Source organism: Phocoena phocoena, chromosome 2 (assembly GCF_963924675.1).
Source record: "Phocoena phocoena chromosome 2, mPhoPho1.1, whole genome shotgun sequence".
Lineage (NCBI taxonomy): Eukaryota > Metazoa > Chordata > Mammalia > Artiodactyla > Phocoenidae > Phocoena > Phocoena phocoena.
This window is the reverse complement of record NC_089220.1, coordinates 110,068,227-110,082,844: the sequence shown is the minus strand read 5'-3', so window position 1 is coordinate 110,082,844 and position 14,618 is coordinate 110,068,227. Positions and strand designations below refer to the sequence as shown.

General features: G+C 39.0%; 1 protein-coding gene across 1 annotated transcript; it reads right to left on the bottom strand.

Annotated features, from left to right (window-relative positions):
* Window positions 1-2,971: 2,971 nt before the first annotated feature.
* C2H15orf61 (chromosome 2 C15orf61 homolog) lies at window positions 2,972-8,298 on the bottom strand. The gene is made up of 2 exons (XM_065872909.1): window positions 7,834-8,298; window positions 2,972-3,192 (listed from the first exon to the last, which is right to left on the bottom strand). Exons 1-2 carry the CDS (start codon window positions 8,177-8,179, stop codon window positions 3,065-3,067), a joined length of 474 nt encoding a protein of 157 aa, XP_065728981.1. The 5' UTR covers window positions 8,180-8,298; the 3' UTR covers window positions 2,972-3,064.
* Between the last annotated feature and the right edge of the window lie 6,320 nt (window positions 8,299-14,618).

Genomic DNA, 14,618 nt, shown 5'->3' with positions numbered 1-14,618 from the left:
CTAGAAACTTCTTCCAACACTTGATAATTGATTTGTATAGAAATAACAATAGAAGAGATGCAAGATTTTCAACTAAAATAAAACTTCATCTTCATTCAAAAAATAGTTGCCTGGATTATTTTGAAGACTAAAAATCCCATTAAAGAAGTGTAGGCAGGGCTTCCCTGGTGGCGCAGTGGTTGAGGGTCCGCCTGCCGATGCAGGGGACGCGGGTTCGTGCCCCGGTCCGGGAGGATCCCACATGCCGCGGAGCGGCTGGGCCCGTGAGCCATGGCCGCTGAGCCTGAGCGTCCGGAGCCTGTGCTCTGTAACGGGAGAGGTCACAACAGTGAGAGGCCCGTATACCGCAAAAAAAAAAAAAATAAAAGGAGTGGCTCCTGCTTGCCACAACTAGAGAAAGCCCACAAGCAGCAACAGAGACCCAACACAGCCAAAAATAAATAAATTTATAAAAAAAAAAAAAAAAAAAAAAAAAAAAGAAGTGTAGGCAGAAAAGCTGTCTGTTTCATCAACTAAGAAAACTCCTGCTATCCAGAAGGGCTGGGTCCACTTAGAACCCTCCTGGCCATCTCAGGCATAACCAGCATGCGCACAGGCACACTCCCACAAACTGCCTTCATTGTGTCTCCTCCTGCCTTCCTCTCACTTATTTAAAAAATCCTTTTATTGATGAAGTCTTTTAAACTTAAATATATATGGAACACAAGAATGAGGATTACAAAACCAGCTTTTCTGAAATTAAGGTAAAACGGACATTTGCTTACAAGCACATTCATGATACATTTTAAGGCAGAAAGGTTTCTTGTTTTGTCCTTCTTAGATTACAGGTGGAAAAAACTAAGATACAAAGGAGTAGTTATTAGCCTGAGGTCAAAAAGTAAGATAGCACTGTTGCTAAAAATAGAATCAATCTCCTGCCTCCAGCATTTATATTTTATCCTTTTTAGGTCACAATACTTTGATGTAATATCCAACTTTAAAGAAAAAACTTGAACCATTGCTGTTCAATGAGAAGAATTTTTTCAGACTAAACGGTTCACTACAAGACTTCATAAATCCAAGGAATGATATTTTAAATATTTGAACCATGCCCTTAGCCATTGTTGAGTTCATCCTTTACCATGATCAACTTCATGAGAGCAAGAGGTCTATTGATTTTCATGTAATACAAGAAAATATTACATTTGCTTAATTGTTACACAGTGAGCACATCAGACAAGAAATCAAGGCTCTATTTAATGCTGCAAGCAGCAGAGAATTACAGAGATCAATAGGGTAGTTTGTCAAAGATGTTCTCCAAGGAGACTTACCTATCACCATATGAACAAGAAGTCACTCCGATTGTAGCTATTGAAAAACAGGTAAGCACAGTCAGCAGTACAAATTATCAGAAATCAAACAGGCCAGTGTGAAAAGAAGTGCAACTCTACTGAAAAGCTATTATTTATGGTCTGATAAAAACCATTTTATCAGCCTTGTGTTGGGACCAAACCTTTACAGCAAGTATTGACAAGATCAGGAGCAATGAATGAGCAGTATTTGACTTAAAACTTATGAGCTATAGTTATTTAACTTTGCCCATTACAGAGGAAATCAGTTCTAGCCTTCCTTGCAAAATGCTAATAGTCAGTTTTATTATTAATGAAGCTTAATGTAACACGATCTCCTTTGTGTAAGCCGTTCACTTAATTAGTGTCAAGTATATTCTTCTGGACTAAATATATTGGCATAAGTACTTCTTTGATTAAAAGGTTTAGAATTGCTGTTAGACAAGTGAACACTACATATATTTGAAGAACAGTTCACTCTGTAGCTCACTTAAAATGACTACCTTTAACGAAGCCAGTTTGTGTCACTTCATTATTCCAGTGCTTTCACCTCAATCACTTCCACTCACCTTCCCTACTGATTTGCCAGAAGTAGGCACCCAAACGTTGGTTAGATTGAATTCTATAAAATATTTTGCTACAAAACTGTGTAAACATTGCAGAGCATCAGCAACACATTAACATAAAATGATATATAATGCATGTTTGTAATTATGGGAGAGATCATAAATCTTAAACACCCATTGGTTTAGAAATTAAATAGTTCTTAGTTCTCCCTAAATTACTCCAAATTTCTGGAATTTACCATTCGTCTGGGTTTTCTGTAACTACCCCCAAGGATAAATTTTTTTTAATGACTTTGCTTTAAAAAATGCAATTAACTTAATAAAATTCTAATGCAAAACCGCCATCAGGTCTTTAAAATTTCAGCCCACTTTCCATCGCCAATAAGTCTATGGATAGATACGTACCATTTCAGCTAGTTGCTTTTTTAAACAGTTACCAAATTTATTTTTTCTGGGTCTTTCTAGATTTTAATTGTTCTTACAGCTTTATTGGCATGCCATTTTAACTTTTAATAAGTCTTAATTTCATTCTTCTTGCTGCATTTACATTACCTAGAGTTGTTATTACATTTTTTAAAAAGTAGTATGGTATTGGATTCTTTAGGTGATAAGAAGTTTCAACATTACACCCACACCTCTCATACAGGTAAATGGCACAAGGGCTGTAATACATTTCCATTTAAAATCCTGACAGTTGAATGGTTTAAATTTCAGATTGCTGTTAGAATTCTCAACAACTTTGGATTTGCCAATGATATTATCTCTATCATATATCCTAAAATTCTCTACTTCTTTTCCCAATGTTAAAGATTTTTTCCCCTTCCTTGTGGGGTATCTATATTTTCAAAGAGTTGATTTAAATTGTTAATACATAACTACAGAATCTATAAGTTACAATCATTTTTTATCTCTAGTTTAACCTAGTTATAGGAAAAAATTCATATAAGCGTTATGTGTTTGTAGTTCCCATTGGCTAAACAGAGTATGCAATATATAACAATGTATTAATATGAAAAGCTTTGCCTCTTGAGGGCAATGATTCATCTTAAAGAACCAGACACCGTAGAAAGAAAAAGGTGTTTGCAAAGTTTTATTTTAAAGGATCAAAAATAAATATTGCACATACACATGAGAAAATCTACTGATATTTTCATCCTCCAGCGCATACTTTCAGTACATGGCACCTTCATCTTCTTTATTTAGAAAATAAACTGTTATTGGTCCATAACTGGTGTGCACAGTCTCTGTGACTCTAGCAAATAACCAGGAGCCAAGTCCATATAATAAAGTTGGAATACCTAGAAAACAAATGAAAATGTTACTTGTGAAATCAATACCTATTAATCATGTACTCATATATTTGTCATGGTATAAATCACATAGCACTCTTCAGCAACATCAAGAACTTATAAAGTTACAAAAATATGAGTATACACTGACTCAACCTAAAAGGTCAATTTCATCTATGTTTGTGGAACATAGTAACAATTGTGTAAGCCTAGAGATTTAAAAAACTATAGATAAAGCTGATGTAAACTGTAATTCAAAGTACTTTACAAACATTAATTCATTACCTCCAAATAATTATGAAGTAATTCTATATTCTTTTCACAAATAAGCAAACAGAGAAGTGTCGTTAATGTAGTTGTAGATGCTCCTGATGATTGGCCTTGAGCTTAAATTACTAGGTCATCTTTATTGTGCTTTTAAGTTGGACAGTAATACCGATGGCTAAAATAATTTCTCGTACAACTTAAAAGAAACTGGGTCAAAAAGCTGTCTTCAAAATCTAAGGCAAAACCTAACTCTAAGGAAGATTTTAGTATAATAACAAACATGAGAAAGAAACAATCCCATTAATATTTTTACAACTGATTTGAAAATCTTGCTTCAACCTATTTGAAATAGGTATATAATAGACTGCAATAATATATTTCTTCTTTGGAATATTTCCATTTGTGATTAGTTGCCATTTGTGATACATGAAACTAAATATATACTAGCCAGAGATATGGATTAAGCACTCATATGCACATGACACTAAGCTGGACACAAAGCAAACTTTCACAATTCCTATTTTTTGTAAGACACTTATTTAATCCATGACTATTATTAACATATTAAAAAACATATGTATAAAACCACAGGCACATGAATCAATAACAAATATTGTATAGTCTGCACAAATATTATTGTTCCTGGGTATGAGCTGGACAGAAAATAACAATTTTAAAGGAGAGCTGTGCAACTGGAAAATCACTTTCTTTCTAGATAAGAGGGAAATCAACACATGCTCAGGACTAATCATATTGTTAAATTTTTTTCTTATTTTTCTGCAAGAGGATATTTGCTGTGTTATGTTCTTTTTGAGTGTATAAGTTCATTGGACTACTTTGTGCTTATTCCCTGAAGCTGCATTCCAGCCACTGTGATGCCAGAGATTAATCAGGAGAAGCATCACTAGTTGGCAATGAGAGAGGCAAAAATGCCCATTCAGACTGGCGCCTCTCTATTTTTAGGAATATACTGGGTCACAGCTTGTTACTTTCACAGGGTTCCCTGGAATTCCTATGCAACTTTTCACAGTATATTGCCTTCTTTGCCTTGGTAATACCTCCCCCCAAATCTCTAAATGCCTCAAGGGAACGTCAAAAAAATTCACAAAAACTAGCATCATAAAGCTATTTATAAATCATTCAACCAAAAGGAAAAAAAAAAGGCAAGTAGGGCTTCCCTGGTGGCGCAGTGGTTGAGAGTCCGCCTGCCGATGCAGGGGACACGGGTTCGTGTCCCGGTCCAGGAAGATCCCACATGCCGCGGAGCGGCTGGGCCCGTGAGCCATGGCCATTGAGCCTGCGCGTCTGGAGCCTGTGCCCCGCAACGGGAGAGGCCACAGCTGTGAGAGGCCCGCGTATCGCAAAAAAAAAAAAAAAAAAAAAAAAAAAAAAAAAGGGCAGGTAGTGGTGTGTGGAGTGGGGGAGTGGACAAGAGAACAAGAACAGGGCAGGCAGAAGCAAGTGAAGAGTAGAGGGAGCAGCTGAAATAAAAAATAAATTTAAAATATGGTATCACAACTTCAAAAGCTGAAAACAGAGTGAGAAAGAAAAACAGGCTCTAGAAATAATTATAAATTTTCCAAATATACTGATAGTAAAATACATAAAATATGACTTTTAAACCAATGCTAAGGACTTACAGTGAAGAAATGGATGGTGACACTGAAAGTTTTGTTTTACAGTATTTATCACAGTTTTCAATTAAAATACTGATACTTTAAAAAAAATCACACAAATGGTCAATATTTTTTTGGCTAAAATGGAGGACTGATCAAGGATTACTAACTTAATAACTACATTATCTCTTATTAAGAAACAACTAGGAACCATTATCATTCATGCTATTTGATAGGGGGTGGAGATGTAATGTAGGAGTCAGAAATTCTCTAATTTTTTTTTTTTATCCTGCAGTCTACTTATTTAATGCAGTCAGGCTAATACACTAAATGGGAAGATTAGCCACACATATAATTTACACACTAAAAAAACCCATAATTTTCTTTACAGCACAAATGCTGTAAAGTCTGTAAGGTTTGATGAAAAATTAAATTTTTTCCAGACTGTCTGAAACATATCATAACATCAAAATGAACGTGCAAGTCAGTTCTTTGCACAATAATTCATTTTGAGTCAGCTGAACAGTAGGTAAACCACTGTCAAATTAAGCACTTTAAAAAAATTAGAACTTTGTAGCAAGTCTCCAGTTACCCATTCATTCCAATGGTAAACTGCTTTTCTTAAATCTCAATCTACTTCCCAGCAGGATACCCAGACTAGAAAACCATCAGTAAAATGTCAGCTTCTATTGAAAGGAAGGCGGAAGAGAAAGGGAACAAATGGGTAAAAGAGAAAGGGAACCAACGGGTAAAAGAGAAATCTTTATTATTTACAAAATGGAAAAATGAACTACTTTGATAATTACTAATTTGAAAGGAAAGAAGAAGAATAAAATTCTAAGTATTTTTAAATAGAATATGTACTTGATGATCCAGAGGGGCAACTGCACAACATAGAATAGGAAAAAAATCCTATTATCTAATTCCCTACCCTAAGACAAAAATACAATATTAACATTATCAAATTGGTTAATACTCTTAAAAAGTCCAGAAAAAAATAACTCCCTTTATTAGTATAAGCTAATTTGTATTCAAGCATGCTTGTGCAGAAAGTTTTCCGTTTTGTTTAACTTAAAACTCTTATTCTCCTTTAAACAGAATTTTTAGAATTTTCAAAAGACCATTAAATCACTATTCAGCTTTCTCTTTCACATTAAAAAAAAACTACAGCTGCTGTTTCTTTCTTCAAAAGGTTTTACTACTTTTCTGTGTGAGAATGCTCTGGGCATCCTATTTTTCTTTGGATTTCTTTCTACCTAAAAAGAGAAGCCCCTAATCATTAAGCTGTTCTTAAAGTGTTAGGTTTTAAATGGTGAAAACTTTTTTTAAAAAGGCATTGGGCTCATGGTTTACCTATAACCCTCCAGTTATGCTTTTCCTAACCTATTACTCTACATTTGGGAAGAATGATTTTTTTTTGATTCTAAAAATGCTAAAATAAACATATTCTTCTTGAATCTAGTCATCACTCCAGTCTCTCCAAATAACTTTGAATTGAATTTTCTGAGTCACTACACTCCTCAACTTCTTTGCATCAACCTCAATATTAGTAGGCATGCTCTATATAGTTCATCAGCCAAATAATAAGACATATTTTTTAAAGGATTACACATTGCTGAATAACCTTTTCCTTAATGGACTGAACCCAAGACAGTCCCAGTGGAGCAATGGATCCAAAATCCCATGACTGCCATATGGGAGTTATTATAAGCAAAAATACACCTACCATATTTAAATTTAAGAAACTATCAGGCTATATAGTAATAGTGCAGCTGCATAGGCGTTTAGCTTTAATTCTGGTTCAAAAAACTGGTTGGGTAACGTGGGTCAGCTTGTACATCTAGATTCTTAATTACTGAAATATGGATTAATTTGATATCAGCTATATGAATAGGTTCCAAACATCCTGAGGCCTATTTTTTACTGACCTAGAAAATATAAAAGATGCACTCATGTCAACGTTCACGCCTCTTCGGTCATTAACCAAAAGATAAACATCCGGCAAGAGTTAACACTCTCAGAGTTAGAATATTCCATGAAAACATACCAATATTAAAGAGGTAGTCTTTTAAATATCTTTTAGGCCTAGCATCTGAAGAAGCTACCATCACTGGTGAAAATCTTTAGTGCTTTTAGTAAAACAAACTTGCTGGGGTTTCATATAAAGAGAACAAAGAAACTTCAAAAAAGTAGTTCCAGTTTTTATAATATGAACGCACCCACAAAGTGGTGTTCATGGGAACGAATCCTGCCATGAAATTAGGCATTTTTTAAAAACTTAAGAGCCACTTTCCAGGGGCCTACACCCTCCTTCTCACTGCCCAATGTAGGGGTCCTTCTAGTTAAGAGCTGCAGGGTAGCGAGGATGGAATGCTCTCTCCCCGGGGTGATGCAGGGTGGTACCTAAATACAGGCATGTCGATAAGCCCCATTTTCCGGGGGACGATTCAGGAGCTACAACTTAGCCCAGTCAGGCACCTGCCGGGCCGGGGAATACAGAAGCCCAGGGCCAGGGCCGGGGCTGGAAGGCTGCAGAGTGGGTGGGACGCACAGGCAGCGTCTGGGTAACGCCCCAGCACTGGGCAAAGCGTGGCGAGCGCGTGCGCCCGGGCGAACTTGCACGGGGCCGGGGCAGGGCTCCCAGGGCCGGCGCGGTCTGACCCTAGGGCCGGGGGCTCGGCCTCGGAGCCAGAGCGTTTGTCAGCGTGCTTTGCAAACAGTGGGGCCATCGTCGGCGCGACGTGCTTCACCGGCCCGGGCCACTCACCGAGGTTGATAACCTTGAGCGCCGTGAAGAACCGGTCCTGCCGGGCCAGGTCGTGCCAGGGGGCCTTGGAGCAGTGGTACTTGATGAAGGGGAAGCAGCCGGTGCGCAGGACGTGGTAGTTGGCGCCCTGCACGGGCCAGTTGAAGTGCGAGAGGCCGAACTGGTCGTTGCGGACGGCGCTGTAGGGCACGCAGAAGGAGGTCCAGTGCGGCAAACGCCGCTGCAGCAGGTGGCGCGTCAGCACCTCTGAGGCGCGGGGCTTCGGGCGGGAGGCGGCGCCCAAGGCCCAGGGCCGGCACAGCAGCAGCCAGAGAACGGCCTCATGGGCCCTCCGCAGGGCCTCCATAACCGGCTTTGCCCGCGTCCCCCGCCCCCTGGCAGCCGTAGGGGCGCGCGCCGCTGGGGGCGGGGCCGAAGGAGCGCGAGCGCTCGCTCGCTCCTCGGGCGTGCGGAGGGGACGCCCAATGGGCGCCGCGCTAGTGTGCGAGACCCCCCCGCCCCCGGGCGCGGCGGCGCGTGCGCACAAAGGTCCCGCGGCGTCCTAGAGAGAGTGGAGCGGGGCGCGTGCGGGCAGTCGGAGGCACTCTCTCTGAGGAGGTAGTGAAAACATGACCGAGGACCTCGTGAACTCATTAATAACCCCGAGGAGGGTTGAGGGCGGGCTTCGCGAGTATTATCAGTTTAGGTAAGAGGAAAATTAAGCTTTAAAACAAATAACTTAACCACCCTACTGAGTGGCAAAACTCACACCCGTATCTTTCTTCCAAGCCGCAGGCTCAAGTGCAGCCTTGGTTGGTGGTGTTGAGGAAACCCTTGAGAAGGTGTCCTCAGGGAAGCGAGTTAAAAGTCAAGTCCCCAGATTTGCAGTGGCTGGTAAAGTCGGGGAGCACTTTTGTATTCAGATCCCCGCTGTCGTGTTGTTTAAAATAAGTCCCAGATATTTCAACAGAAAAAGTTTATTTCTTAGAAAGTCCTACGTCTCTCCATGCAGTGTGCACCACCACCTCCTTCCTAAGAGTCTGGTGAACGCCAGACCAGGAGTCTTTTAGTTTTAAACCTTAATAATCCTGTCACTCATTATCAAATCTCGTACTTTAGGAAAACCTTTTCTCAAATTTTGCTGCCTCTTGAGGTAATAACTTACGTACATCTGCTTTCTAAAGAAGCGTTTCCTCTTACATGTCCTAAATTCATGTTTGGAGAAAAGATACATAAATAAGATGTGTTTGGAAAGTACTGTATGTAAATGAGACACGTGTAAACACCATATAACAGTTGCTACTATTGTTGTTGAAGACTCATGTAGGATATGAGTAGGATAGTGTAGGAGAATGTAGGATAGTGTAGCTAGCTCTTACATTCTCCAGTTTTTATTGATTCCTACAACAAGCAATGATTGAGCACCCATAACCATGTGCCAAATCTTGTAGGGTTAAGTCATTTCAGGAGCCTTGTAGTTATGCAAATAATTTAAACTTTATAGGATTCCCTATTAAATTTTGAAAGATTTTAGGGGGAAGCACGATGTAGTTAGATTTGCGCAGAAATGGCTGAAGGGAGGCTAAGACGAGTCAGGGAGGTGATTCAATACTGTGATTTCAAATTAAATTTTTAAAAGCACTGGAGTCCTTTTTCAAACAAAATCTGTCATAGAACCCCAACCTATGAAAACTTGTGTTTTATTACTAAACATTTATAAGTGCAGAGATTTAACATTAAAGTTAAGTTTTTAAAATGAGTCTAGTTTGTTGTTGTCTTGGGTTTTTATTTTGCTTGTTTTGTTTTTAGCAGTAAAGGAATTTATTGGAAGGAAATTGGATAGCTAAAATAATAAATAGGACGTCTGCAGAACCAAGCTTAGCAATGGGAAGGAATCAAGAGAGACTGGCCAGCAAAGACGTAGGTAAGACCAACAGGAATTAGTATGGTTGGGATGCCGTGGCTGGCCCCATGCCACTGGACTCTTGACCCTGCGGGATTTTTTTGTTTGCTTGGTTTGGTTTTTCTTTAATCTTTTTTTTTAAGTTGATTTTTTTTTTCTTAATTTTTTGGCTGCGTCAGGTCTTAGTTGCGGCACACGAGATCTTTTTGTTGCGGCACGTGGGCTTCTCTCTAGTTATGGCTGTGTGGGTTTTCTCTTTCTAGTTGAGGCGCATGGGCTCCAGAGCGCAGGGGCTCTGTTGTTTGCGGCCCGCGGGCTCTCTCATTGAGGCATGCGAGCTCAGTAGTTGTGGTGTGCGGTATTAGTTGCCCCTGCGGCATGTGGGATCTTAGTTCCCCGACCAGGGATCAAACCCGTGTCCCCTGCATTGGAAGATGGATTCTTTACCACTGGACCACCAGGGAAGTCCCGATCCTGCTGTTTCACGCTCAAAAATTTTTGAAGTTGGGGGCTATTGACAACAGTTGCTGCTATAGCAGCCTCAGAACAGTTTATTTCTTATTCCTTTGTTTTGGTTGCATACTATCAAGAAAATCCTGATCCCTTCGGAGAAGTGGATACAGATAAGAGTGGTTTCTAATGATTCATCTTGAAATCTTGGGCATGTGCTTCAGTTAGAGATGGCAGGAGGAGATTAATTCTGAGATCTACACTGAAATGACTTAACCTCAAATTAATGCGTGGGCAGTTTGCAATATGTTAAAAAAATTGACATTATCTCTCCTTTGGCAATATAAAAATCTATTTTTTAAAAAATGAAATTTGAATCAAACGTGGGGAACCTCTGAATTCTGTCTGAGAAGCCCTAGGTTCTGTAGCATACAATGTAAAGCTACTGATAAAGAGAAGCAGATACTTACATAGGTTTCACTGCGTTGTCTCATGAAGGCTTGGGAAAAGGCTGAAGGATTTCTGTTGGAAGACCCTGTCTTGGAAAAACCTCAGCAGTGATGAGGGTTTCTCTAATCCAAGGCTCTTTGATTATCTCTCTTTTCTATTCTAAGGTAGGAAGTTCTTCCAAAGATTTCTGATAGATGTTGGACCACACCCAGGTTTTCAAGAGTGTTTGAATGAAATATTACCCTAACCTAAAGATACAGAGCTGGAGAACATGACATCTAGATATCTCTTCTAACTTTAAGATTTTATGGTACTCCTTCCATAGTTGAAATAAAATAATTTCTCAAAAAACCTACAACTCAGATCAGATGCTTGATTTTCTTTTCAGTTCTAATTCTTCATGGTCATGAAACAAAGGGGCTTAGAAGTTGGCATTCAAAAGCCTGAGTCAATGTTCAAAAATACTGTGTCCAGTAATTAAGAATTAAATGCATTAAATACACGAATACTTAGTTTTCCACAAAGCATGGAGAAATGGCGTATCCCTTAGAAGGAAGCCCTTAAAAATAGCTATCAATAGTGCTACCGTGTACAGCTTTTAACATGTGCATGGGTGTATCATGCTGCTCCTAGAAAGAAGGGAATTTGTTTTGGTTTTGTTTAAAGGCATCTAGGACCTTGTAGATGTTCAGAACATGTTAAAAATGAGTTCTACAAAGTTGATAGTTTGGAATATATTAAAATTAAAAATTTCTGTTCATTAAAAGGCACTATTAAGAGAGTGAAAATGTAATCCAAAGAGTGGGAGAAATATCTGTAATACATATATCTGACAAAGCATTTGGTATCTAGAACAAATCATTAAAAAAATAATCCAGTAGAAAGGTGGACAAAATATTTGAATGGACTCTTCACAAAGGAGAACATCCAGATGTTTAATAATGTGAAAAAGTGCTTCGTTTCACTAATCATATGAGAAATGGGAATTAAAATATATATTACCTTATATATTACACACCCACTAGAGTGGCTAAATTAGAAAAGATAGAAAGTATTAAGCGTTGGTGAGGATATGCAGCAGTCAGAACTTTTATGCGTGGCTGGCAACCACTTTGGAAAATTTTTTGGCAGTTTAAATTAAAGCTGAATACATGCATACCTTATGACCCAGCCATACCACTCGTAGGTATATATTTATATTAGTGTGCTCAGGCTGCCATAACAAAATACCACAGACTGCGTTTAGCCAACCACAGAAATTTCTTACAGTTCTGGGGACTGGGGTGTCCAAGATCAGGTGCCAGCCAGTTGGGTTCCTGGAGAGAGTTCTCTTCTTGGCTTGTATTTTCTTCTTGCTGTATCCTCCCATGGTAGACAGAGCTAGCTCTGTGGCTGACTCTTTCTTTTCTAATGAGGGCACTAGCCGTATTATGAGTCCCACCTTTAGGACTTCATTTAACCCCTATCACCTCCTCCTGCGTGAGGCCCTATCACCAAATACAGTCACTTTGGGTATTAGGGCTTCAGCATATTCAGCATATCTTGAGGGGGCACAAACATTCAGTCCTTAGCAATTCCCAACAGAAATTGCGTGCATATGTTTTTCAAAAGATACGTACTAGAATATTCATAGCAGCACTACTCATATTTGTAATACTTAACCAGGAAATTACTCAAATGCCTAGCAGTAGTGGAGCAGATACACAAATTGTGGCATATTCACACAATGGAATACTAGAGCAACAAGAAAGAATGCTCTACAGTCACACACAACATGCGTGGATCTCACAAACATGAGAAAGGGTGGAAGAATGCAGGCACTAAAGAACTTACTGTACGATTTCATTTACATAAAGTATAGAAACTGGCCTAAACTCATCTATGCTGTTGGAAGGGGGATAGCAATCACTCTTGGAGTGGAGAGGCAGTTACTAGGAGGAGTATGAGGTGACTTCTGGGGGACTGGGATTATTCTCTGTTTTTCAAAACATTCTTTTATTTCTATACTTCTTTTAAAAGCAATTTTTTAAGAGTGGTTTTAGACTCACAGAAAAATTAAGAGGAAGGTACGGATATTTCTCATGAATCCCCTGCCCCACACATGCATAGCCTCCCCCATTATCAGCATCCCCCACCAGAGTGGTACATTTGTTATAATTGATGAACCTATGGATTATTCTCTTTCTTGATCTAGATTCTAGTTAAATGGGTGTATTCAGTTTGTAAAGTACTGAATACAGATGATATGTGCCCTTTTCTGCATGTATATTATACTTCAATAAAAAGTTTGAAAAAAACAATGAGTTCTGCAGGTAGTATTACATAATAACACATCCTATTATTCAAGTTTTTTAAGAAATATGTATAGAGAACATATATAGTGGACATGACCGAAACATGACCTTGTACATATATAGCATCTTTTTTCTCATGTTGTTTTGACAACCTTACTGTGAGATCCTGATTTGCTCACATATTTCTAATAGTGTGATTTAAAAGAAAATAGGGTAGGCATGGGGATTTTAATTCACTGCTATTCTCAGGAGAATTAAGGGCAAGATACTAGGTGCATATGTCAGCATGTTGGTAAAAGATAAAGGAATTATTTAAAAGGGATAGAAATATTTACACTTAGGATTTCATTTACAATTTCCAGTTTGAAGCTTTAGGATTTTTGGTTCAAGAAAAGGAGGACCATGGAGTTGCTGCTGCCCCAATTCATATTCCAGCATGTTTTAGAACTTAAAAACAGATACTTCAAAGAACCACCATCCTGAGTCTCCTAGGAACCCAAATCTGCTTAATGGCTCAGTGCCCGCTAAGCCCAGCTCAGCACCAGAGGAAGTGGCATGAGTTCCCCCTATAGCTGGAAGAATGCTCCTTCGTTCTCCCTATTCCCATCAGTGGCAAACAGTGCTTGCTGCTCCATTCCTGTATCCTTGTGTGTGCCCTGGCAAGGACAATATACATTGGCTTTATGCAAAATTATCCTCATAGAAGTACTGGGTTATGGCAGGAGTTGTTAGGAAAGGAAGGAACTGCTGTATTCTTATCTAGATCTTTTTGAGTCCTTCTGTGGGACTGATTGATGTTCTGAAAGCCCCCAAGCAGTCGGCTGGCAGCTGGGGCTGCTGTTACAAAGAGTGGCAAGAAGAATTACTCTGGTAAAACATTTTATTGTGAACAAAGTGGGTACAGAAATCTCATCCAAAAGCATCTTGTGTCTAAAGTACTCTCAAGTTCTCCCCTCCACTGGAATGTAAACTTTCTAAGGCCAGAGGTTTATGTCTGTTTTATTAACCTTTGTGATCCCAGCACCTAGTAACTTGGCATATGGTAGATACTCTATTTGTTGAATAAGTGGGGAAAAAAAGTGGGTAAAGTGAGTACAATTAGTGTGTTTGAGGGATGTTGAAGAAAGGAAATCATAATATTCAGGGTCAGTGGTTTTAATTTTGATAGCTGGAGAAATTAAACTACAGAATAGGAAAGAAATTTATCCAAGATCATATACCAGAAACAAGAATCAAAATTCTGGCCTCCCAGCTTTCAGTGAGCTTTTCATTAGGAAATATTTCTATGCTATTCTGACATGGATGCTAGAATCCAGTAGCAAGGAGACATATTTGTGACTTTTTGAAACCAGCTAATGATTTATGCTGGTAGATAACACAATCCATTTCCTGGGCATGTTTTCAATGTTACAATCTTAATAATATGTAGTCAGTGTTTGGGGAAAGCATTTGAAAACATGGCCAAGTAAATTCACCTTGTCATATGGGTCATAATTATGGTCTCAGCTTCATAAAGTGAGCCTTGTTTTACTAACAGATTCATTCATGAATAGCATACAACATTTTTGTAGCAGAAATTATATTTTCATATCAAATTCCTAAGATATTTTGGCTTTGCTGCTGATCTTCAACCGACAGTGACTCTTAGCGCTTTAGCTGTGAGTCTTTATGCCCCCTCCCCAGTCTCACTGTCAAGTAGTTAATGATCT